At 39.6% G+C, this 25,292-nt stretch overlaps 1 protein-coding gene and 1 long non-coding RNA gene across 4 annotated transcripts in view; both read left to right on the top strand.

Annotated features, from left to right (window-relative positions):
• plxna2 (plexin A2) overlaps positions 1-25,292 on the top strand; it is a 248,642-nt gene that overhangs the window by 190,298 nt on the left and 33,052 nt on the right. For both annotated transcript variants that reach the window (XM_020704870.3, XM_004070981.5), the window contains exons 18-22: positions 3,666-3,905; positions 5,249-5,392; positions 5,814-6,048; positions 9,499-9,641; positions 11,226-11,494. In XM_020704870.3, the coding sequence (XP_020560529.1) occupies positions 3,666-3,905; positions 5,249-5,392; positions 5,814-6,048; positions 9,499-9,641; positions 11,226-11,494 (1,031 nt within the window). The remainder of the gene's footprint in view (positions 1-3,665; positions 3,906-5,248; positions 5,393-5,813; positions 6,049-9,498; positions 9,642-11,225; positions 11,495-25,292) is intronic.
• Positions 17,176-19,963, top strand: LOC144994056 (uncharacterized). 2 transcript variants are annotated; one of them, XR_013657438.1, is made up of 5 exons: positions 17,176-17,311; positions 17,828-17,885; positions 18,028-18,089; positions 18,899-18,994; positions 19,488-19,963. It is a non-coding gene; the product is annotated as an uncharacterized LOC144994056 (long non-coding RNA). The 2 variants fall into 2 exon arrangements; XR_013657437.1 differs by lacking the exon at positions 17,176-17,311 and having other exon boundaries at positions 17,674-17,885.

Here is a 25,292-nt window from a genome sequence, read left to right as displayed (position 1 = left end):
CCTAAAGGAGCAGACGCAACCAAGTGTGTGTTTTTTTCCCGAACTTACTGGGTATCGGGATGTAAACAGAAAGACGTGGAAATAGGTTAGACAAAATACGTTTTTCTATCAGGTGACTTGAGGCGAAGTTCAGCCCTCATCCCTTTTGTTTTCAATTCTGACGGATGATAGCAGCAGGTTTTAGTGACACAGTGGAGGAAAGGATTACAGAAAAAGACTAAAGGCAGTTCAGGGTGAAGAAAGAAAAAAAAACGCTATCCAGGCAGAGCAGATGGTAGTCAGAGCTTTCGTTGACTTGCAAATGTCCTGCTGTTCTGATGTAACAGTCACAAGGATGCTGCGGAGCATCTGGGCTTGTCCATACGACATGTCACTGCGCCAGCAGTACGGCAGAGGCCCACAGCTAGCGTAACCTGAGCTCGCCTAGCTATTAAGCTTTCAATGAATGTGTCTATTTGATTTAAAAGAGCACACCGGCTGACTGGCTCCATTGTTCCACAACAGCTTGTGCTCACACCAAATGGGCCAAAAAATAAAAAAAGTGCAGATGACCTTATAAGAAATGCTTTGGTGTGGATAAAAAAAAAGGAAGTTTGCATGTTAAAATCCTAAATTCAAGCAAACAATTTTCTACTCATCCACAAAGCGCTCGTTGTTTTGCCAGTTGGCCACAAATAAATGCACAGGTTTTATTTTTGGCTCCCAAACAATGCTGTTCACATTGTTTTTACTCCTCTTGGTTCACTGCAAGGTGGCGTTCATGCATGCCAAAGCCCGTGTAAAATTTTCATTAACACTCGTCTTTCCCCATAACTTTTTCACTTATTCATGTGACTTCACAGAACCTCAACTTGGTGAAAGTGTGTCAGGGGTCCTGTCTCCATGTGCTATCTATTTTTCAGAAGAGCTTATCTTGTTCGCTCTCGTCATGCTCAGCCGCTGCTGTAGCTCGCAGAAATGGGAAGTTAAAAGAAAATGTCAACAAACCAGGACAAGTTTCATCCAAGCATTCAGAGTTTAAATACTGCCACAGATGTATTGCTTAATCATTTATGTCATGGAGACGCTTTATAAAAGTGGAAACATAGAGAACTGTTAAGAAAATTAAGAGTTTAGTTATTTAAGCACTAGGCTTACTGGTAGAATATTTCTATGAAGTTTTATAGGCATTAAGATTTAGAAACATTTTTGCAATTACAGCGTTCCCTCATTTGTTCTTAAAATAACCTGCTGTACACAAGATGCATGAAGTAGTCGTCCTTATTTTTTTAAGTTAAAAGCCTAGATGTTTTAAGGCTGTAAACCTCCTGTTTTCAGACAAACATGAACATTTTTTTTACAATTTTCTCTCTCGGCCAAACCTTTGTAGACAAATACGTCTAGAATGAACGATCTGATCGCGATCAAAGATAAATGTAGAGTTGGATAACTGAACACATTCTAATCAGGAGACATGGCATGGAGGAGATTGATGGACAATAGGCTACAGCCAATCAGAATAAAAAACGAAATTGCTCTCAGTTGCTCTGAGAGAAATAAACGAAACACACGAAATGATGAGTCGGCAAAAGTTGAACTGTGATGTAGTGAGGGGGCGCTATATTGTCCTGTTTTTAAATGGACCCAATCATTGACATATTGCCATAATTACAGATTATTCCGTTTTAGCTCATTATGTTTATTTATTTGAATGTATTTAGATTTTCAAAAACTATTTCAGTACTCACTTGTTTTGTTGTTTGGCTTTCCTTGTGTAATGTGGAATTCATTATATGAGCTCTGTGTTAGTATGTATATTTTATCTTTTATCTGAACGTATTTAGCTTGTTTAGCCTTTTCTGCTAGAAAGATTAGCATTTAGACATTCTGCTAGCATTTTTTTGTAGCATTCTTTAACAAAAAAAAATAGCTAATTACATTTTTCATAACCTGTTTATATCAATTAGCATTAAATTTTAGCATTTTAGTAATACTCATTTATACTTTTTATAATGATTTGTTGTGCTAATTTAGCTTTTAGCTGTTATTGCATATTTGACATTTGGCCAATTCTAGCTTTCTTAGCTAACTAGCCTCAATACTTTAATTGTTAAGCTAGCAAAAATCTAAAATGGTATTCACAGAAACATTTTCAGCTAGTTTTGTATTAAATCTTACTGTTAGGATTGTTCAGCAGTGTTCAGCATTTCAGCTTTTAAAAATGTAATGCACCTGTGATTTTGGGGGAGCAGGGGCCTGAAGGAGTGACAGGTAGCTTTAAATAGTGAAGGCTATTAAACTTTCCTTTAACCATGACGTTTTTAAATATAATCTTGCATTTGGAATGGTAGATGGCGTATACTTCTATTGCGCTTTTCTACCTACAAGGTCCACACACAGTCACACACACATTCACACGCTGTTGGCGGCTCCGGTGCCGAACACAGGCGCCCGCCTACCACCAGAGGCAAGGTGGGGTTCAATGTCTTGCCCAAAGACGCATCAACTCTTGGGCGTGCAGGGGGGGAATCGAGCCTGCAATATTGCGATCATGGGTCAGCCGCCCTACCGCTGCATCACGGCCGCCCCCAAGGCTGCAGCACCTTCAGAAATGTTGAGACAGAGGCAAAGTGGAGCATCTTTCATTTTTTTTTTACAGCCCAAGTGTTCATAAGAAACAGCAGCAAAACATTAACAGACTGCAGTTGTTGCACCTGTGCTTCCTGCCATGTTTCAATGAAGTCACAGTGGTCCTTAATGAAGTTCAAAAAGGAGCATTTGTAATAATTAAAACTGATGAAAAGCCTTTATTAAAAAGTACCTGATTATTGGGGGTTTAACCACTAAACACCAAACTCCAAGGACTATTTCTAAGAGGTACATACTAATCCTCTTCTCCAATCACGCCTGTGCAACTCATCTCTCAGTTTGCTGCATGGTAAAATCCAATAGTTGTACCCTGCACAGATAGGTTTGGATCGATCTCGCCGGCTCTCTCCACAGCAACAGACAACAGGTAGCAAGCATGGTGGACGCATGGTGGTTGCTAGCTATCACCACCTTTGATGATATTTATCTCTAATTAAGTTATTTCCCCAGAGAGAAGGCAGGGAGGGCGTGAAAGGATAAAAAACAACTCTTTGAGCTGGAGGCTGTGTAACAATCAATCCTTCCTTAGTTCCCCCTCTAAGGCTGAGGCAGGGAGGATAGATGGAAGACAGCTCTCTCATCTGGGCAAGCTGGAGAGAAGTAATAAAAGAGCCATAGCTCAGCCTTTACCTGCGGAGACAGGGGAGCAATTTCTCCTTCCTTTGTGGTGGTTGTTCTGAAGTATTTTACAGTCAGGCAATCGCAACCATTTGTTTCCGGTTCTATCAGGGATTCTACTACTAAAAGCATGGCTTTAGAAAACAAAAAACACATTTTGGATGACTGATTATACATTCAAGATTAATATTGTGTTTGAATTTAGGCTTAAAATAAACGTGATGTGTAGATACATACATACAGATTCATCATGATTTGATTAAAGACTCAGAAAGGCAGTTTTCAGTTTTTTCTTTATATATGTCCTCCATCAAGAAAAAAATGTCACAAGAATATGTTAAAAACACCAAAAACACCATTATTAATCGAAGTGCTTCTTTACATAATTAATTTTCTTCCTCGTTGTTCTGACTTTTCAGGTCTGTAAGGTGCTGAACACCAGCACTTTGAGCTGCTTTGCTCCCTCCCTCATGGTGGAGTACCAACCGGGCTTGGACACGGTCAAACACGCAGACGAGTTCGGCTTCATCTTCAACAACATCCAGGCGCTGCTTGTTTACAACAACACCAACCTCCTCTACTACCCCAACCCCTATTTTGAACCTCTCAGCAACACCGGTGTCTTGGAGCAAAAACCAGGATCTCCGATCATTCTCAAGGTACTGATTGGCATCTATGTTGATGTTCAGATTTCTGATGGTAAATCCACACAAACACAATGACAAAGACAATGAAGGCAGTTTTTCCAATAGCATTAGTGGAAATAAGGTCATACTCAAGATACCCAGTTCTATGTACGAAACGCACAACCATTAAACACATGTTGACAGTTAAACCAGGTCAAACTATGACCAATCAAGAACTCTGATTTGGCAGTGGAGGACGTCCCTTTTAATTCTCGGAAGGGCCAACAGTTTGAAAACTGATCATGGAGGAGAAATTCTATGAGACCAAGTCTTTCATGCATCGGAATAGAGCTGTCAAAGAAAAAGCCTGGAGCAAGATTTGCTAGAGTTGCACCGCTTCAACCCTTTACACCAAGTCTCTTCCAACTACGACGCTCTCTGCTCGCCCAATGTGAACAACTCAGGCTATAATCGCATCCAACACACATCACATACCCAAAGAGACACGTCCTAATCTTTCTCCCTGTATCGTGAAGGTATAAAAGTTGTGCTAAAGCAGGAAGGTGGTCAGTTTCCTTCCTGTGATGATAGATGTAATAAAAGTCTGTAACTGAAACAAGAGCTGCTTCATGGCACCATCAGCACTGGCACATAAAGAAAATGATTCTACAAGATGTGTGAGGGTGTACTTTACTAGAATAAAGAGTACTCGTCAACGAAGTTGTAGTTTTCTTAGATTTTCATCATCTGCCTATTTGTGTTGCTTTTCTTTTTCATTACCTTCTTATAAGTCTTAAAAATGGCAGGAACATATTGCTGTCTATGGTTCCGATCATCAGCTATTCTCATTTCACCAAACTCTGAAGAATCTTACAGTTTCACACTAGAGCCCTGGTTCAGAGCAGCTATACCCTCAATATTGAATCTCATTTTGGTGACATTATGGGATATTAGGGAATTTTCCTTCTGATGTCACACCTCTATAAGCTTAGATCAAAGGTCTTCTCATCTTGGTTTGTTAAGAGGCATCTCCACTCATCCTTAAGACTTTCTTAGTTTTAAGCATCTCTTGTAGAGTTTCAGACGAATAAACTGTTTGGGAAATCCCAATGTCCCTGACTAAAGTCTACATTGGTCACTTGGATCACATGACTGAAGGTGGGAACTAACTCAAGGGTGCTGTGAAAGTGGTAGTAGATGAGGCTACCTCCTACACTATCCCCGTTTTCTCATAAGGATTGTGGTCATCACTAGTGTCCACTGTCCCTTACATGCAGGTGGATTGTTGAGGGATGTTCCAACTTGTTGTCCCTAAAGATGAACCAGTCCTTAAGCCCTAATGTGCTCAGTGTCTTTCCACCTGTGTGTGTCAACAGGGTAGAAACCTGGTTCCTCCAGCAGCAGGAGGGGTCAAGCTGAACTACACAGTCCTGATTGGAGAGACTCCCTGTTCCGTCACCGTGTCTGAGAGCCAACTGCTGTGTGAGCCGCCCAACCTAACCGGCCAATACAAAGTCGTGGTCAGTACTGATGTGAATTGCCTACTTTGCGTTGGTCCTGATGTAAGCCATGGGTTTTTCTCAAACTTGCCCCCTAAACTCTTGATTTGGAACTCATTGTTCATTGGTCAGCACCAGGGAAGGTGTCGGCGTGGAAAGGTTTCTCAGAAGAACCGTTGAGACCGAGCCCTGCACTTTTTCTCTCAACTCTCAGCACACAGATGTCTGTCTGTTTACACCCAGCAGACAATATTTACTCAGGTTTTAGCAGGAAGAATTAACCTTGACTCAAGCACGGCTGCGTGCCAATTACAAAGAGAGAAAGAGACCTCAAACTGCTGATTACGTTTTTGGGAAACCTAAACACGTGTGTGTGTGTACATGGGTGTGTCATCTCCGTCCCAGACAGCAGAGGACTTACAAACGTGTGTTTTTCTGGCAGGTTCAAGTGGGCGGCCTGACCGTTTCTCCCGGAGCTGTCCACATCATGTCTGACAGCTTGCTGACCCTCCCCGCCATAGTTAGCATCGCAGCAGGTGGCGGGCTCCTGCTCATTATCGTCATCCTCGTCCTCATCGCCTACAAGAGGAAGTCCCGGGAGAACGACCTCACCCTGAAGCGCCTGCAAATGCAGATGGACAACCTGGAGTCACGAGTCGCCCTGGAGTGCAAGGAAGGTCAGCTTCTCGCAGTTAGTAGATTCCAAGCTGTTCGGCGGCGGCGTCCATCTTTGACTGAGGCTAAAGTTTTTCCGATGGTTCTAGAAGTTGATCGATTTGAAGTTAAGCCGATCTTTAGCCTTCCATGCAGGTCGTCCAAAACAAATAGACTCAATCTGACTTCAGGTAAACGGCTTAAATTATTAGAAATAACACATCAAATTCTGTTGCTTTTTGTTTCCTTTTAGCCAAAGTTGGCCAGCCGACATTCTGGGTTTGACACTTTCGAGTGGATTTTACCCCTTCCCTTCCACACACACACTTGTCTGCTCTTGCAGTGTCAGAAATGGGGGCAACAAACATTTAGTTGCAGCAGAGAACTGTCCAACGAAGACAGGACAGGAAAGCAGATCCACAGAGTTTACTGACTTGGAGAAGCAGCCTTTGGGGAAATAAGGAGATTAATGTTTTAACCATAAGCTGTGGCAAGGAGAGTCCTGCCTTGCAGGATGGATTTAGATAGGTACCTGGGCTGCCGCGTGAGTTCCCATGAGTCACCGTGTGGAGGGGTGGGGGGAGCTCTGAGGCCAGAAGCTGAGGCCCAAGACTAGTTGATGGGGTTGGTGAGGAGGGTGTTAGGGGGCTTGCCGCTGTTTCTGTGATAGGCTGCGGGCAGGGAGCCTCCCCAAGGGCAGCTGAGCAAAGTAACAGAGCCTGGGCCTGAATGAGATGGAGCCAATTAAGTAGTGCTCACCTGCAGCCTCGCACGGAGATGCCACGCTCTTTCACGCTTTCGCCGCAACCAAATTAAGGAGCAGTGGGTAAAAATGAGTTTGAGAATTGGGAAGTGTGTTAGCGGGCTCTGCTTTGTCTCATTTGTTTTAATAATAAATTGATAGGGAGAGTTTCTCTGACACTGAGGATGATCATTCGCTTGCAGAATATTTATATAAATCCATGGAACTGAGGAAAATGTCTGTTTTGATTTGGGCTGTAACAAGTATTCGACTACTTGGATATTCACAATCTGTTCCCAAAAATTCTAGTATAAATAATTGCGATGTCCAAGTTTGCTGATTTACGGTCTTTATAAATATAGTAGACTATAGTAGAGTGGTAAATAGCATATACTTGTACTTTACAATCACAGTCCCATTCACACACATTGATGGCGACTTAGTTACCAAACACTGGCGCCAACCGATAACTAGCAGGAGCAACGTGGGTTTCAGTGTCTTACTCTAGACCAGTGTTTTTCAACCTTTTTTGAGCCACGGCACACTTTAACCTTGATAAAAATCCCGCGGCACACCAGCATCCAAAAATGTTTAAAAAAAGGTGAAACTCATATTGATCTACAGCCCCTCCACAATCTCACATGCATTTTTGTGATAATTGTGGCAGAAAAAGCTGGAAGCTGCAGCTGTTTTTTCTAAAAGATGTCATAAAAGTTAAGTTAGAAGATTTAAAAACTGTCTGATGTGTGTTCGCTGTGGTTTTCAGACATCAAAGGAAGACTCATTGAGCGCTAAAATGCTGTCACTTTAACCCAATGCATCATGGGAGATGTAGTGCAAACAGCCGCAGAGCGCAGAAAGACTCGCGTCTCTGAGCTTCATTGTTTTGTTCACTTGTTCCACGGTCTGAGATCGGATTCTGTGGAAAGCTACACCGCTAAAGACGAGCTTTAGCTGGTATTTTTGTTGGAATTGAGAGACTTTATGAGCCAAATCAGAACAAGGAAGTGAAGACTTTAACCACTTCTGATTGGTCAGACTGATGACGTGTGATTAAGCCTCCAAGAATGATTAGTGGAGACAGTGAAAGGGGCGGGACTTTTCTGAAAACAGTTATAGCTGCAGCTAAATCGTGGTACTGTCATTCTTATCAAAGTGTCTTTAATAGAATCAAATAAACACAAAGAAAAAAGTATTTTATGATCTTTCATATTCCTAACTACTCAGTGTTTTATCAGGGCCTGTTTGGATGAACACAGAGGGAGCTGTGAGGGAGCTAGTTTAGCTCGTGCTGGTTTGCGGCACCTTCCGTCCGTGAAACCCGGGTTCGACTCCAGGCTGCTCCCTGTTCCCTTCTCTACCTCTGCCGGTTCCAAGCCCGGTTTGAGAAGGTTGCGTCAGGAAGGGCATCCGGCGTAAAACATTGCCAAGTTTCCCATGCGACTTGTTCGCTGTGGCGACCCCTGATGGGAAAAGCCGAAAGAGAAACAACAAACATTTGGATGAACACAGAGCTGATATCCTGGAGATGGGAAATGTTACTGGTTGAAAAACACTGCTCTAGGACACGGGCAGGAAAGACGGGAAGACGGGAGAAAAATGTGGATGTTGCTCTAAAATTGCAGAACAATGTTGGATTTCAAGTCTATAAACTACACAAATCAAATGTGCTTCTGTGTTGGTGAAATTTATGGTTCTCAAAGTAAAACTGTCAAGTGATTTTCCTAAATGAAAAGATGAGACTGAAGTTCCATTTGCTGAAATAAGTTCTCCAAACACGATTTTCTTTTAAATATACCTAACAGTTTGAATACAAATCAAACACATATTTAATTAGGAATATTACAAAAATTCTTCCAATTAAATGACATCATATGACAGTATGCTAGCATACTATAAGGAGCATTAAACTAAAGAGTCAGAGATAAGTCCGTCAGTCAGTCAGACTTTATTACCAGCATTCACAGTAACTCTAGAACTTGTTCGTAGCATGCTACATGCTAGCTACATTAGATGCCTTAGCTGCATTAGCATATTCACAATTTCTGTAACTCTCAACCTTGTAAGTAACATGTAAAAAAAAAACACAGTCTGACACGCTATATGTTAGGCATACTAGCCTATTTACAATAACACCCAATCATGTTTGCGACTCGGAAAGAAAAAAACAAAAACCCGACTGACATTTTGACAGCACCTTATAGTACAGGAAATCGACTATCTTTTTATCACCCATCGACTGAAACTGTTGTGAACGTTACTTTGAGGGTGGAAAAACTGGTAAACATTTTCAGGATTTGTTAAAAAAAAAGATAAAATGGCTACACCGATGTTTATATTTCGTTTAATGGTGTAGTTAGCTTGGAAGTTGACAGAAAAAAGGTTGAGAAAAAAGGTTGAGTGTGACTTTTTAAAGTGACTAATACTATTTCTTTCTTTTAAAATCTTTGTATTTTTATCTGTGATGTTCTTTTCATTCTTATTTCCTATTCTGAATGAATGTATAATCGTAATTAAATACATATTTTCATGTTCATACATCCAGTTAAAAGAAGTAGCATCCTTTCAAACAAAGTATGTTGAATAGTAAGAATTGGGTTTTGATCTGTGAATCGTTAGCCTTATTCATGAATCAAATCAGATCGCTGCCTAAGTAACAATCCCGAACCTTTTGTTTGATATTACATTTTCAAACTGGAATTGCTCACTTCCTGTCTTCCTTCCTCACCAGCCTTTGCTGAGTTGCAGACAGACATCAACGAGCTCACCAGTGACCTGGACAGGGCTGGCATCCCTCACCTGGACTACCGAACGTACGTCATGAGAGTCCTCTTCCCCGGCATCGAGGATCATCCGGTCCTCAGGGAGCTGGAGGTAACTACCCAACAGCTGCAAATATGACAAACAGTGAAAGGCAAGTCCGTGAAGTTTGGAGGAAGACACAAGCGGGGCAGCTGAAGAGGGCCTCTTCCCTCACCGTTGCCCCTGTAGGGCAACCTCTGCTGGCGTGAAATTGCTCAAGGGGGAAAGAATGCCAGAGTGTCAGTTATCCTTTCCGCGCTGCGGCCTCGCACGCAGCGAAGTCAGGCTGGGCGGCATGCATACACATAGATAGCGCTCGCACGCCAGCTCCCTCGTGCTCCCAGCACATTGCTATTTCATCCACCAGCGGCTGCAGGATGAGGGGTAATGAAGTGAGTAATTCACACTCCTCCAGCATGAGTGAGGGCTCCTTCATTGGGAGGGAAAAAAGCTGGCCGGAAAACACATTTTACCCTTCGTGGGGCCAAAGTGAAGTTGGTTTTATGAAGAATCCAGTCAGATAAAGGAGGAAAGTATAGATTTGAATGGAATTAGTCACAGATATGTGCTGTTTAAAACTCTGATGGGACTAAAAGTGCAGGCAAAAGGAATGGCATTTAGGTCGCAGAGGCATTCCCAGAACTCTCAGAACACTTTCTCCGGTCGGAGAATCTCTCCTAGATGCCAGGGTACTAGCACAAGACCTTGTGGAATTCTTTGTCCCAACCACGTGAACATCCTCTGAAAGTGGAGGCAGATCTGCTCCGAGCTTCTCCCAGATGAACTCCATGTGATGCAAACTTCCATCCATCTTCCGAACCTGCTGGATCTCCTCTCAGGGTCACCGGGTTGCTGGAGCCTATCCCTCCAGGCGGGGGTACACCCGTGACCGGTCACCAGTGCGTTGCAGGGGAAAATAGGGCATAATCATAATTAAAAGGCGCTTTTACAATAGATCAACAGATGATTGGAGTAGGATTTAAACATTGCGTACAGGCACACCTGTGTGTCCCGTACTGGTTTGCTCATTTTTTGCCAACAGCCCGTTCCACCGGTAAGGGCAGTTGTGACTAAGGTATCTAATGTCGCCAGCCACATCTCCGTTTAATACTTACGATCACAGATAAATGGAGGAACCACAACGTGATGAACCTCCTCCTCTCTCTCCTCTATGACAAAACAAAGCATCCAGTGATGTAGAGCCCCACCTCCTTTTCCTCAAACGAACTTCAATGTAGTTCATCACCATCAATCCGCATCAGACGGACGTCACATCCTCCTCTCGGAAGACATTCAGTTTGGAGAACCCATCTGAGGGAACATTTTGTGACATTTTTCCACAGAGGATGGATAAGATGGTCACTTCAACTTGTATTGGTGGGGGAGGGGTAGAAAAAGGAAAAATATATTTGGGTTTGTTGGATTTGGTTTCCTAGAAAGTTTGACATTTGTCTTAAAAGTGAAGCTGCTGGTTTCAATAATTGATTGGGATCTTCTTAGTTCCCTCAGCGAGAGTAGGGATATCTGTCTGGCTGAGGTGTAACATGAACAAGGCCTTTGATGCCTCGGTGGCGTGAAATCGTTATTTTGTGTGACTCAAGGTCAAACGGAAAAAGTGGAAGAAAAAAGCCACTTTCCCTCCTGCTTCTCACCCAGGTGTCGGGTAACGGCCAGCAGAGCGTGGAGAAGGCGCTGAAGCTCTTCGGCCAGCTCATCAACAACAAAGTCTTCCTGCTCACCTTCATCCGCACGCTGGAGATGCAGCGCTCCTTCTCCATGAGGGACCGCGGGAACGTGGCCTCGCTCATCATGACCGCCCTGCAGGGGCGGCTGGAGTACGCCACCGACGTCCTGAAGCACCTGCTGTCCGACCTGATCGACCGCAACCTGGAGAGCAAGAACCACCCCAAACTGCTGCTGCGCAGGTACCCAGGCCGAGTGACTTCTCTCTGTTCCGTCCTGCACTTTGATCTTTTTGTCATCACACTCTTCTAACTTTATTTGTAGTCACCAAACAGTAAAACAACACAACTCTTTATTCTTTAGGAAGAAACCATTTTAAGCAACAGGAACAACAGGAGACTGGCTTTAATCCTGACATAGTGCGTAGTGTAGGATGAGGAGACTGCTGATGCGTGCAGGCAGATAGATTCTACCGCCGCGCGCTCTTCTACTAATCTATTCTGACTTTGCAAAGGAGACGCTCTTCAAAACAAGCCGTGTAATAAGTGCTATAGTTCATCTGCGCTTTGTAGGGGGAGAAACGGCAGGTTCTGTTGGCATCAAACGACGCGGCAGAATTCTCTGCATTCTCTGCGTGGCGCCGTCTCTCCTAACGTCAGACTCACTTATGCTCCAAGATTTCGCTCCTTATAAAACATTCAGATGTGGTTCACCTGATTTTTTTTTCTTTTCCTTTTGAGGTGGGGGTTCTGATAAAAGTATTGTTTTCCTGAGGTCTTTGGAGATTACGTTGGAATATGAAACTCTTATCAGGTCCATACCAAACTGACCTCACCTGACTGTTTTGAAAATGATAGGATCTAAAATCACTTCAGTCTTCTAGGGCTAAAATCATAAATACCATTTATGAAATATTTTTAATCACTGAAATAAATTGGATCTTTTAAGCTTTTTAATTCAAAGTTTCTTATTCAAAGTAAAAAAAAACATTAGCATTGTTTTTAATCTACGTATGACAACATTTTAACTTACTGGTACAAAAATGGATGAAAAGAAAAAAAATTGGATTTCTTTTGTGTGTCGGCCATGTTTGTAGTTTTAAAAACAAGTTACCAGTTCTGGTCTTGTTCTGCCAAGATGTTGTGTTCTACCTGGTGGTTGTCCTGATATTACCCCTGAGAAAACTTTGCTCTTGAACGAAGGCCAACACTTCCCTTTGGCGGTAAATTTCAAAATAAAAGTACAATTTTTAAAAGTACATTCACTTAGGGCAGGGATGCCCAGTTTAGCTTAGTCTGTTTAGTTTAGTTTTGCAATCACCTATTGAATTCTATGATTTCATGTTCATTATATAATTATTTAAATTGTATTGTGTAATAATATAATTATAAAACTCATTAAACTATTGTTGTAATATTGGGCTTTATGAATAAAATTGAATTGAATCTGAAGTCCCTAGATGCCAACAGACATCATAAAAATATAAATCTGTGTTTTTTTTTAATAAAAATTCTTTTTCTTTTTAAGCTAAAAATGAGACTAGATAAGTAAAGCCATAATTCAAAGCTGTATTTGATTTTTGATTAGGTTTCCAACAGGAAGTTGCTGTGCCTTCACCACCTGTGCTCTAATATTATCCCTTCTGCCGTCCCCATTTATAATCCCCACGTTAACAGTTTGAGAAAATTGCTGCCAGACAACAAGAAAAAAAAAGACATGCTTATAGACACAGAGGGGTGGACAAAAGCAACGCAGCGTCAAATTAACCTGCACTGAGCTGTTTTTTTTTCCATGTGACAGCGGGGCCCCATGTCACCTCTAAGTTCCATTATCCCATCTCATTAAGAACACAGTGGTACATAATCCTGAGGTTCTTGCGTTGCAGCCTGGAGGGGTAAACGTCCTACAGCGCAAAGAATTTAAGGGATTACCGATTTGTCACGGCTCTTTGTTGTTGTCTCTTTTGCTTATTTAGAGAAAAGGCGACAGTCAAGACAACCAGCTGACGCGCCGCGGTGACAGTCAAACCAAACATGTCCCTCTGCGGAAATTGTGTTTGCGCGGCGTGTACAATGGCGTCATGCTTTGTTGCCTTTTTTTCTTCCTCTCTTGCCTCTTTTACACTCGCCATCTAATGTGTCTTTTCATATCAGAACAGTCAAATTATTGCTAGTATTTTGGGTTAAACTCTATGGAGTCAAGCTCAAAGGGAATGAAAAACCCTTTGTAAACTGAAAAAATAGGCATTGCAAATTGAAAAAAAAAACATTGAAACTTGAAATATTGAAAACTCAAAAATTCATTTGAATTTTTTAATTTGAAGAAAACATGACTGAAAAAAACTTTAAACCGAAAAAAAATCTACGGTTGTGTTCCAATTCCTTCACTACTTGGTGCACATCACAGAGCGTTTGCTCTATAAATCTTTAGAAATTTCCCAGAAGTCTCTACAAAAAAACAGTGTTCATCGATATTGGTGAATATAGACCACAATGCATGTGTCTGAATGATTTCTTTAGGTATAAAAAATGTTTTTCAATAGAGTTTTCATTATAAATAGCCTTCTTAAATGTTCATGTTTCTACTTCGGGAAACTGGTGACATCATATTTGCCATTTTAAAAAAGTAGTGTCTGAAATCCAGGGTACTAGACAATCGCCTGTCATCGTTTTTAAGGGACTTTATATACAGCCTGTTTTTGTAACAGCTGCTGCTTTGTATTTCTTTCATTTTCAGTTCTCCATTCACGGTTTCACTTTGCATCTTTTGGCGTTGACCCTAATTATATGTGGGGGCGGGGCTTTGAGCCCATTGGCTACTGGGACTTGATTGACGTCAGGTGACAGAGGTTATGGTGATGTCATTTCAGCTCCACACCAGTGTGTGTTGGCTGTGCCGCCTGCATCATCCCTCCTCTGATGTACTAACCTTTAGGATTGCATTATCACTAATGGTCTGAAGAGTGCTAGCATGACTAGACGAGTTCAAGTGTTCAAAAAAGAAATTGAAGTCAAACAATTTCATTCTTGATTTATAAATCCATATTGAAGTGGGTTGTAGGTACATCTTTCTTTTAGCATTTCTTCCCTCTCAGCTGTCAAACACTTTTCTCCAGAGGCCATCACGCTCACAAGCTAGCACGCTAGGCTTTTATTTTATTTAATGCCAGTCAAATTAGCTTCAGCTATCACGTCTTGGCAAGCTGTCTCATGTTCCCACCATTGGTTTACTTTGTTCAACACATCCATGCAAATGTTTATTCACAGATTTTGCCGCCTTAATTCTGTCGGCACATTCTGGCATCAAACGAGTCTAACAGACGAGTAGTAAATAAATAAACAAGTAGCATTAGCATAACTCTCTCTGTTCACTGCCTAGCTAGGTGGTTGATCTCAGCTACAACCTCAATTACAGCAAAAGATGAAAAAAAAGGAGCATTTGACTTTTTAATTTAAAAATTAATTTGTTTTTCTGAAGAATTTTTTTATATTTATGAAATGAATTTTAAGTTGTTTTTTTAGCTTTTTCAAATTGACATTGGCTTGATTATTTTAATTTTATTCAAAAGGGGTAAAGATTATTTTGATGGAAATATTTAACTTAAATGTTTCTAAAATGGCAAGTCACTTTTTGAGTAGTGAAAAACTCATATAATTAACTAATTAGCATGCATTTCAAAACAAAGTTATGTGCATTTTTCTTTTGTTTCTATGTAAATTCTGTGCAAGATGTGGATGAAGTGATCAGACTGCCACAGTATTCCCTTTTAAGGCGAAGCAAAGCACTTTTCATTACTGCACCGACTTTCCCTGCTGTGGTTTGTAGCAGAATCAGTGGCACCATCAAAAGCCACCAACAGTTAGAGAAATTGCATCACATAAAGACTAAAGATTAAAGGAAAACCTGTTGTGGGCAAATAAGTTTAGAATTTAAAAATGAAAAAAAGCAATGTTTTTTTTTAACAAAGTGCGTTTATTCCTTTTCTTTTCTTTTTTCTTTTCAAATGGATTCTTCAAGTGCATTTCAGTTTAAACCTTTAATACTCAATAACATGCTATTTGACCGTAATTCCTCGACGGTTTACGCGCTCAACGTAAATCAGCTGATTCTGACGTGGAGAAAAGTGACTTTTCATATGGGCTCTGCGTAACGCATAACGCTGCAAAGACACTTTTCTCCATGACCGAACCAGCTGATTTTTGTTGATCGTGTAAACTCTCCAAAAGTGTTTCATTGCAGCGCGAAAGCGGATTCTGTTGGATTCAGGTTAATTGCATAAATGGTTGAAGAGTTACAGTAGTTGAAAGAATGTCAACACTGGAGCTAAAGTTCTGGTGTCAAAGAATGATTGAAATAGGATGTTTCCATGCCCTGCAACAGACTGGCGACCTGTTTAGCTATCACCTCGCCTTCACCCAACAGTTGCTGGGATAGGCTCCAGCAACCTCATGACCCCAAAGGAGATTCAGCAGGTTTGGAAAATGGCCGGTTGTCCGTTTTTTCACTCATGAAAATAAATACTCTCACAAATATGTGCTTTTATTTTTCATTTCCAGTAGGTAATCCCGAATTTAACTGGCACATTTTCATGCAAGTTATAACTTTAAATCAACCCAGTGTCCAAATACATTCATTTCTATATTAAACCCAACAAAAATGATTGACAAACCCTATTTTTAACCTCTCTATTTTTATTTTTTCTGGGAGTAGACAGAGTGTGTGTGGTGTGGTATGTATCAACCCAAACAGCAGGGATCTGAAAACTTCTTTAGATCACAGATCTCAGTGAGAAAACACCAAAAAAACTCCTTAGACGATATATTGAGAGTTTACGTGAACGCAGAGTAAACAGTTTGGACGGCTGACATTTTTATGAGGGATAAAGGAACTCCCCAACAGCAGCAGCAGCAGCAAGATGGTTAATCTTATTGGCTGACTCAGTAGCAGAACAGTGCCAAAAGAAAGTCTTTTTCTATTTTTGTTTCAAGAACCTTCAAAGTGCTCGCTCTCATTACAAGCTCCTCCTGACCTCCTTTCTAGTTGTTCACTCAAGCTACTCTGAGGTTTGTTTTTCAGGAAAAATGCGCTTCTTTTCAAGAACTGAAGTTTTCTAAATTTCTTCTTCTGTCTTTATCCGTTTCTTTTTGATGTATAACAGATTTTTATGAGGGGCCGTATAAGACATTATTTATTCTGAACCATTCACATTCATACATTCTTGCTCTCACAGTCATATATACTCTCTTTCGCATACATATATTCTCACTTGCACATCCATATATTCTCTCTCTCGCATGCATATATATTCTCTTACGCATTCATATATTCTCACTTGCACATCCATATATTCTCTCTCTCGCATGCATATATATTACTTTACACATACATACATTCTCACTCTCATTGTCACTCTTAAAAAAGAATGTATGTATGTGAAAGACAAGTATATATGAACGTGTGAGGAAGAGTTTATATGTGTGTGTGAGAGAGGAGTATGCATGAAACGGAAGTTACTTTGCATGAAAAGGAAGGCACTTTGAATGAAAAGGAAGGCACTTTGAATGAAACGGAAGGCAGATGATTTCTCGTGCTCTGATTGGACGAGAGGCCGCCACCTCCCATTTTGAACACACTCTAAACCCTATCACTTGTACTGACTCATAACTATTAAGGTTACACAACTTAAATGTCATTTTGTAGTTGATTCAACTATAAAGTATTAAGCTCTATCAAGATTTTTTCAAATTTAACTTAACAGTGCTAAATATTTTAAAGCTTATTTGTATCTGGCACTCAAAAATTTTAAGATCCGTGAAGTAGCGTTATGACGTCATCACGTACTGGTGGGAGGGTCTTTCGTTTTCTCTACGTTAGCTCAGGTGGCCATGTTGGATTTGCCGAATGCGAGTATGCGACGTTTGAAATTGAAAGTCGAGCATTTTATTATTCTGCAAAGCGTTGCGATTTCGACCCGCTTCCAGACGCCCCAACCTCGGGTTTTTTTTTCATCCGCCTCATCGCTGATGGTGCCGTCTTGTCTTCAGCCCTGATTTAATTTGGTAAGTATCGTTCATGGTTTATGAATGAATGCTTTAAAAATGCTCTTATACTACCGTAAATGTGGTTTACTGTTGTTTAAACATATGTGTGTTATGATTGTTTTAGAGATTCATGTGGAAATGTATACATGATTAGTTTGTCATAGCAGACGTATGGCGAGCCAAACCCAAAATGCATTTCTGCCCGTAAATTACGACAGTGATGAGGTTTTTTTTTTTTCAGAGGTAGAAATGATCTGTTATGCTGCAATCACACTAAACATGATCCGCGTGTGAAATTCGCGTTGGAGGCCTCTGTCTGTGGCTAAAGTTTGCTGCTGGACATTTGTCCAAAAATGTCACTCAAAGCCTCTAACGGTTGTGTGGGAGGAGCTACCGCCAACAGTTTTAAGCCTGGTTGCTACATGGAAGCATTGGGTTTTGAATGCAGCTTTAAGCTTTTATAAATCACTGATCTCCGTTATAAAAAAGGTTTTTGTAAAAATAAATTAATCAACGTGCTCGTGTTGTGTTCAGGTACCGAACTACAGAGTGTTCAGTGTTTCACCTCCAGGTAGACGCCAAGGCCAGCGAGGTAACTTGTCTCAGTTATTTGTCTAGAGCTATTTTAAAAAAACAAAAAATGCAATAGGTTGTGTAGTGCAATAAATGTTTTTTGATCAGAATATAATTGAAACATTTTTTAACATTGAAAAATCTCTTTTGGACTTTTTCAGATACTGAACTTCAGAAAGTTCACCAGAAAGTCACCATTTCACCAGAAAAGAGGTGTCAATGGGTGAGTTTTATACTTATTTAATACATTCATCCTGAACTATTACCATTATTAGATTTATACGGCAGCATGGAAACATTTATGCACATTTTAACTAGCCAAAGGTCTAAATAGAGCTGAAATTATTTACAATTTAACTAAACATATTTAGATTGCAGGCTGAAGGTGGCACAATGGAATGGAGGTGCAAGTTGTGTTCTGTTACTTTGGCACTATGCAGTACTACATATAATACTGCAGTACTACATAGCCAATATTCCAAAGTGTTTCCACTGCCATGTATGTGGAGACACTTTGGAATATTGTCATGTCTTTGACAGTATATTACAATAATAAAATGATGTTGCATTAGCACCATTCCATCATTTGAAACCATGAAAACTCATCTGTCAAGATCTGAAATGGATTTATGTAGAGTAGATGCAGTCAGAGGAAATTGTGCAGTTTTTACATGTTTGTGTAACTTAAAGCTGCCCTTTTCTGAGACTAAGTCCACCAAAACAGACAGGAACTGGCCAGCTTGGTTAGGATTTATGACCTCCAGGTGAATTTCTAATGTGCATAATTCAAAAACGGATAACAAATCATTTGTAAACAGCTGTAAGAAGCCACGGTGTAACTTGCCTTCAAATGACTTTGGGTCTTTGACCTGAAGTGGATCATGACATAAACACTGTATTGTCCTCTTACTAGAAATAGACATCTAGAAAAGGTATCATTTTATTATTTCTTAAAGTTCCTTAAGTAAATATTGGAAGTGTTTGCTCTGCATTTGCTTCAAAGGTAATGGATATTTCTTTTTATTCTTTTAGGACCAGCGTGACGTGAACATGAGACGGGCACTTGTCCTCCTTGCACTTCCTGTTTATCTGCATGAAGATGCCTCCAACTTCTTCAAGACCTGTACAGTAAGTGCACACAACTCCCTGTCAATGGTTTTCACTAATCCTTTAATATTGATTGAGATTTTATTGAGTGACATAATAAATAGGGCAATTGTTTGTAGTTTGTAAACTGAGTGATATTTTTAAATGGTTTTAAAACTGAGACGGAAGATGAAAGGCGAACATCAGGGACTCCTGATTGGAAGGAGTGGGAACATTTTCGTTTACCTTTTCTGCTCCTGATCCATCATTATTTGAATAAAGAAAAATGAAGCTTTAGTCTTAAATTATTTTATAAATGTCCTCCTTCAGAAAAATGCTAAAGAACTTTTTAAAAACACAATTTTAATTGGAGTTGGTCCTTAAAACATCATAGCCAGTTGATTAAAAGCTAACAGAATGTTAGCATGAAAAGATTCCTATTGACAGATGGCAGGAATGGCAGTTTTGGACATTAGTGTGATGAATATCTTTGAGGGTCTGAACTCATCTGTGTTTTTTGTTTTGTATTTTCCAGAATACCAGACCTCACAGACACTGCTGTGGGTATCTTCTCAGTTGTCGTGGTGACGCTCCGGATGCTGCCGTCAGTGGTCCCACAGATCTGGCTGACTAATTTCTTCTAACTCTTCGGGGACATCTATGCTCTGGACCTACAGCACCCCAAAAAACTTGAACTTGCCTTCATATTTATTCAGAATGCTGTCTTGAGCCTTGAGGACAGCAAACCACTGAAAGGACATTTATTGACGCTGAAGAATGTTTCGTTGAGTGAGTCTTCCAGAATGGACTATTTGTTGGTTTAAGTGTTATGTAACTAATGTGTTTTGTTGTGATCATATGCTTTTTCTGCCGTAAAATACAAAACCAACTCTTTTTGTCAATATGTTGTGTGGCACTCTTATAATGCAGTTTTATTGCACTGATTGTTTCTTCATCCTCTTGATATTTGTGCTTTTTTTTAAAGAGCAATTAAAAAAAGTGTATTAAGCAATCACTATTGTGTGGCCTTCACGTTTGTTGGTTTTTATCAATGTTAGCCTTTAAAATGTAGTGGGGCAGTATCAATATCTCTGTTTAGAATACATTTTAAGCTGAAGAATTTTAAATATTTTCAATGCTACACATTTAATGAGTTAAAGAATTTATAAAGCATTTGAGTGAATTTTACATATTTTATGAGTTGAGTAATATAAAAATATAGTTAGTTAAAGCGTTTTTTAGTTGGAAAATATTAAAAACTTTAAGTAAATAATCTCTCTTTTATAAGTTGAGGAATCTTAATATTTTTTATATGAAATAATACAAATGTAAGCCAACTGACAATATGAATTTTAATAAATGTTAACTTAAAAGTTTTAATAATATAACTTAACTGTTGCGTAATCTGTTACAAAATAATTTTTAAGTTCAGTCAACTCGCTAGGGATTACAGTGCAGACGCTAACATGAACCAGCAAGAAATCCCAAATTAACAGACTTGTGTTGTGGAAAGGTATGTTTTTTAGCTAGCAGTAATAATCAAAGTATCCGTTCTCTGTTTTAAAATGAGATTGCCACAAAACCGTATGTTATCTCATACTGGAACAGCTTTGGATGTAGAATTCAGTGGGAAAAGGTTTGGACCCTGCCACAAAAGTATTTCATCACCAATAAAATCAGAGAAATTTCTTTCAAAATTCTTCACAAATTTTATCCAGTGAAACATTTCTTTACTAAGTTTAAAAAAGATCTGGACATAAACTGTTCATTCTGTCATTCCTCACCAGAAACTGTGCCTCATCTTTTTTGGTTTTGCTCTTTCACTCAACTATTTTGGAAAGATGTGATACATTTTATAAGAACTCATCTATGTGAAGATTATAGATTATTTTACGACCATATTATTTTGGGATATTTTACACAAGAAAGACTTAATGCAGAAAAAATATATGTAGTTAATTTACTTATAATTATGGCTAAATACTTTATACACAAGTGTAAATATGCCAACAAAAAAACCGTGTTTTATGTTTTTCAGAAAGAAATGGTTTTGTATGTGAACAGTATTAAATCTTCCACTAACAAAAAAGCTGTCAGAACAGTTGAAACATGGTCTCTCCTGAAACTTTAACAGATTCCTTTGCCTTATTATTTTTGTTTTCTTTTTGCATAACCTGTTTTACATGGTTATCATTATGTTTTTTTGTTCATTCTCATGGCGAACGTGAAGATTGTATTTTGCACACAGTGGAGTTTTGTGTTTGGTATTTTGTATGTGCAAGATATTGTTAATAAAGTTTATTTTTTTTAAAAAACGAACCGGCAAGAAGTAGCCACGGGGGTCCTGCAGCCATCGGAACCTTAACAAATATTTCATCTCCACCTCACCGTTGCCTTTTTTAAGAAATGACAGCTGGTTTTCCCACATTTATATGTAGTTATGGATCGAAAACAAGAGGAATTTGTTTTAATGTAAATGCGTGTTCCAGCGTCTACAGGAAGTGTCGCCCATAATTCACGCAAAGGCTCATGGGGGCTAGGAATAAGGTGGATACGGATTTTCTGTTTCGGTGGCACTTCTATTACCATTATTGGTATTTGAGACATTCCTTTGTGTCTCTAGAGATGCAGACAGATTTGTGACCACTTGAGGTGAAGATAAAATATTTCTTAAGGTTCCGATGGCCTTCTTATTGGTTCGTGTTAGCGTCTGTTCAAAATGGGAGGTGGCGGCCTCTCGTCCAATCAGAGCACGAGAAATCATCTGCCTTCCGTTTCATTCAAAGTGCCTTCCTTTTCATTCAAAGTGCCTTCCTTTTCATTCAAAGTGCCTTCCTTTTCATGCAAAGTAACTTCCGTTTCATGCATACTCCTCTCTCACACACACATATAAACTCTTCCTCACACGTTCATATATACTTGTCTTTCACATACATACATTCTTTTTTAAGAGTGACAATGAGAGTGAGAATGTATGTATGTGTAAAGTAATATATATGCATGCGAGAGAGAGAATATATGGATGTGCAAGTGAGAATATATGAATGCGTAAGAGAATATATATGCATGCGAGAGAGAGAATATATGGATGTGCAAGTGAGAATATATGTATGCGAAAGAGAGTATATATGACTGTGAGAGCAAGAATGTATGAATGTGAGAGAGAGAATATATGGATGCGTAAGAGAATATATGTATGCGAAAGAGAGTATATATGACTGTGAGAGCAAGAATGTATGAATGTGAATGGTTCAGAATAAATAATGTCTTATACGGCCCCTCATAGATTTTAACCGCTTTCATTCTCATCACAGCTTTCTAAAAGCAGCATATAAGCTCAATGCTTAATTATTCACCATCTAAGTGGAATCCACACAGGAGCCTAGAATGTTTAGACTCTTTGTAGACTTATTAATTACAGCCTTTATTAGTGCTCAACTATGTCTTCCTCACATTTCCATCTTTGACTTTCTATTTCTGCCGACTGCCTTTGAAACTGGATAACTGGGATGTGTAATGTGGAGAAAAATTCAGATCTAATTTAAAATCAGGTTGCCTGGTTCCAACATGACGAAGGACATATCACGGAAAAATGGCGACTGAATTGACTTCATTAGGTTGGAACCGGAAGGAAGTCATTTTCTACAGGTGACATCACACTCAATCCATCCAGTAATATTATACTGTACAGTCAGTGGGTGCAACATACCACCCACGCAAGTCATTACCATTGACTGTATATGAGAACTGGACTGAGTGCCCCCTCCCCTTTTGCATTCCAAACAGGAAGTACATGTTGGCTCCAAGAAGCCAAAATCCCATTGAGTTCTATAGAGTAAAAAACAGCTGTTACTCAGTCATTTTATTTGTCAGAATAATAATTCTTGCTCTCTGTTTTAACACTTGCTAATCTAAATAATTTTTTTTCCATATTTTTCTGTTATTAAAAGTTATTGCAGTTGGAAACTGACCAATCAGATGTCTCAAAAAAGTTTGTGGTTTTATGTCGAACGTTTAAAACGTTAAAAAGATTCTCCCGAGCCCGCTTTCAATTGGTAGGGGTGTGGCCTTCCAACAAGCTTACTCCTGGTTGGTGAGATCAGTTGCCATAGAAATTAGGGCTAGGTTGATAAATCGATTAATCGATCTGAATTGATCCAAGCTTAGTAAATCAAAGATCAATCCATAAAAATAGAAATCGTTTTTTTATGCCTTTCCTTTTCCGGTGACCTAATGCCTAACAGCAGTAATGCCAAAGTCCACTAGCTTGATGCTAACGTATAATAGAATTTCCCATATAGGATATATATGACGATATATATATACGATATACGATAGGATATATATAGGATATATAGGACGGTTAATGCTAAACATACATTGCTGACTAAATATAAAAATGTTCAAAACATAAATAGATTAACCCTGCGACAGAGTGGTGAACTGTCCAAGGTGTACCCTGCCTTTGCCCACAAGTGGCCGGGATAGGCTACGGCAGCCCCATGACCCCGAAAGGGATAAAACGGCAGAGGGTGAATCATGAATATATTGCATTTCTATACAGATATGTCTGAATGTGTAAACCATGTAAATTCAAAATTGAATTAGATCGAGGTGATCGAAAGAATTAAGAAAGAATTATTTAAGAATTAAAAAAAAAAAATTGGAATCCAATGGCACTGGTAAACTGCACTGAATCTGGACATTATTGGTGATACCCAACCCCTGTTGACTCTAGCCAATCACTACTTACTGACAACGTCTGGCTCCAACATGCAGCGGTGTCCAAATTGCGAATAAATGGCGACTGAATTTACTTAAGTTAGTCATTTTCAATGAGTGGCATCGCAGTGACTATGTCAATTTGGCTTTTACAGTCAAAGGTTATTACACTCCAGTAAATATTGTTATCGATGCATTTACCATTTTTTTATTGTTGATTTTTCTATTAAAATACACTATGAATTCCTCAAAATATTGTTTCTTTTTTAATGTTTTATCTCAAAACTTTAAAAAAAAACATTGATATTTGTTATGGATAGATGACCAAGAAAACTCTCTGTCTCATGTCCAATGCTATTTTGTCATCTACAAAAAGATTTTTTTTTTTTCCCTAAATCGATTCAAAAAAAAAAAGTAAAATGCACTGTATAAAAACTAAATTCAGCAAACAATTCATATGGGCTAAATTATTGTATTAGATTTTGATCACAGACACATCAAAGATGCTTCAGAGTGAAAAACTAATTCAAGAAATGTCTAAAGCAGCCAGTAGCTGCAGGTTTTTGCGTTTATCCTCATTTCTTAGTGATGCCATTTACTCTTATATTGTGATCTTTCCTCCATTCTCTCCATTTCTGTTGAAAGTTTTGTCTCCCACATTTCCAGTTCCTTTATCCTGGCCATAATACTCTTTTAATGGAATCACAGAACATTGCCTCTATCAGCACAGGACTCTTCAATCTTGTGTTATTTTCCTCCTCAGCGTTTTTATAATGAGATTTCCTCCCATGCAGAGCAATGAGGAACAGCATTATTAAGAGTGTGAGGACTGTGTTTGGCATTAGTTTCAATGGAAGACATTTCACTGACTTGCTGATATAGTGACCCCCCCCTCCCTCCCTCACCCACCACAACCACCACCACTGTCTTCCCACCATTAGAGATTGGGTTGGGTGAGGGGGGGGGCTGTTCTTAAACACCACGCGGGATAATGAAATCCTGATGTTCGTTAATGAAACTCCATTAATTGAAAGAAGGAAGTGGTGAGAGATGAGGAGGAGGAAGAGGAGTGCTTCTCCCTCACGACATTCAAAAGGAAAGATATTAAGGTAGGAATGGGGGGGGGGATAGAAAGCCCTCCACACACAAAAGCCTTTTTTTTGTTATACCTCCATCTTTGAGACTTGCTGAGCTTATTAAAATGCTTAATAGGTTCCATTAACTTCGAACACACTCAAGACTCATGCAAAGAGAGGGACACGCTTGCTGAAGGGATGGGGGGTGGGGGGGATTGTAAAGGAACGAGGGCGATTACAGAGGGATTTGGGGCATTGTCCAGAACGATTTAGTGTATTTGGGAGTGAAAACACACAGCCGGAGGCTCCTCTTGTGGCTCCTTCAAAGGCTTCCACTTCATTACTTCTTCCTGCAGCGTTAGTTCTTATGCGCTTCATTGTATTTGCATACAGCTTCACTTTTGTCTTCATACGTTTCTAGAAGCCGGAATGACGGCGGCAAAAGGGAAAACGGGCTGCTGAGCCTCCGTCCATGGTTTTAGAAAGCTGCCGTTAAACTGCCCATCAGATTTCCAGTGTGGACGACATCCTAATAGTATCAC

The sequence above is a fragment of the Oryzias latipes genome, chromosome 7, assembly GCF_053564925.1.
Source record: "Oryzias latipes strain Hd-rR chromosome 7, Olatipes_Hd-rR_3.1".
Taxonomy (NCBI): domain Eukaryota; kingdom Metazoa; phylum Chordata; class Actinopteri; order Beloniformes; family Adrianichthyidae; genus Oryzias; species Oryzias latipes.
This window is presented reverse-complemented; position numbering and strand designations above follow the sequence as displayed.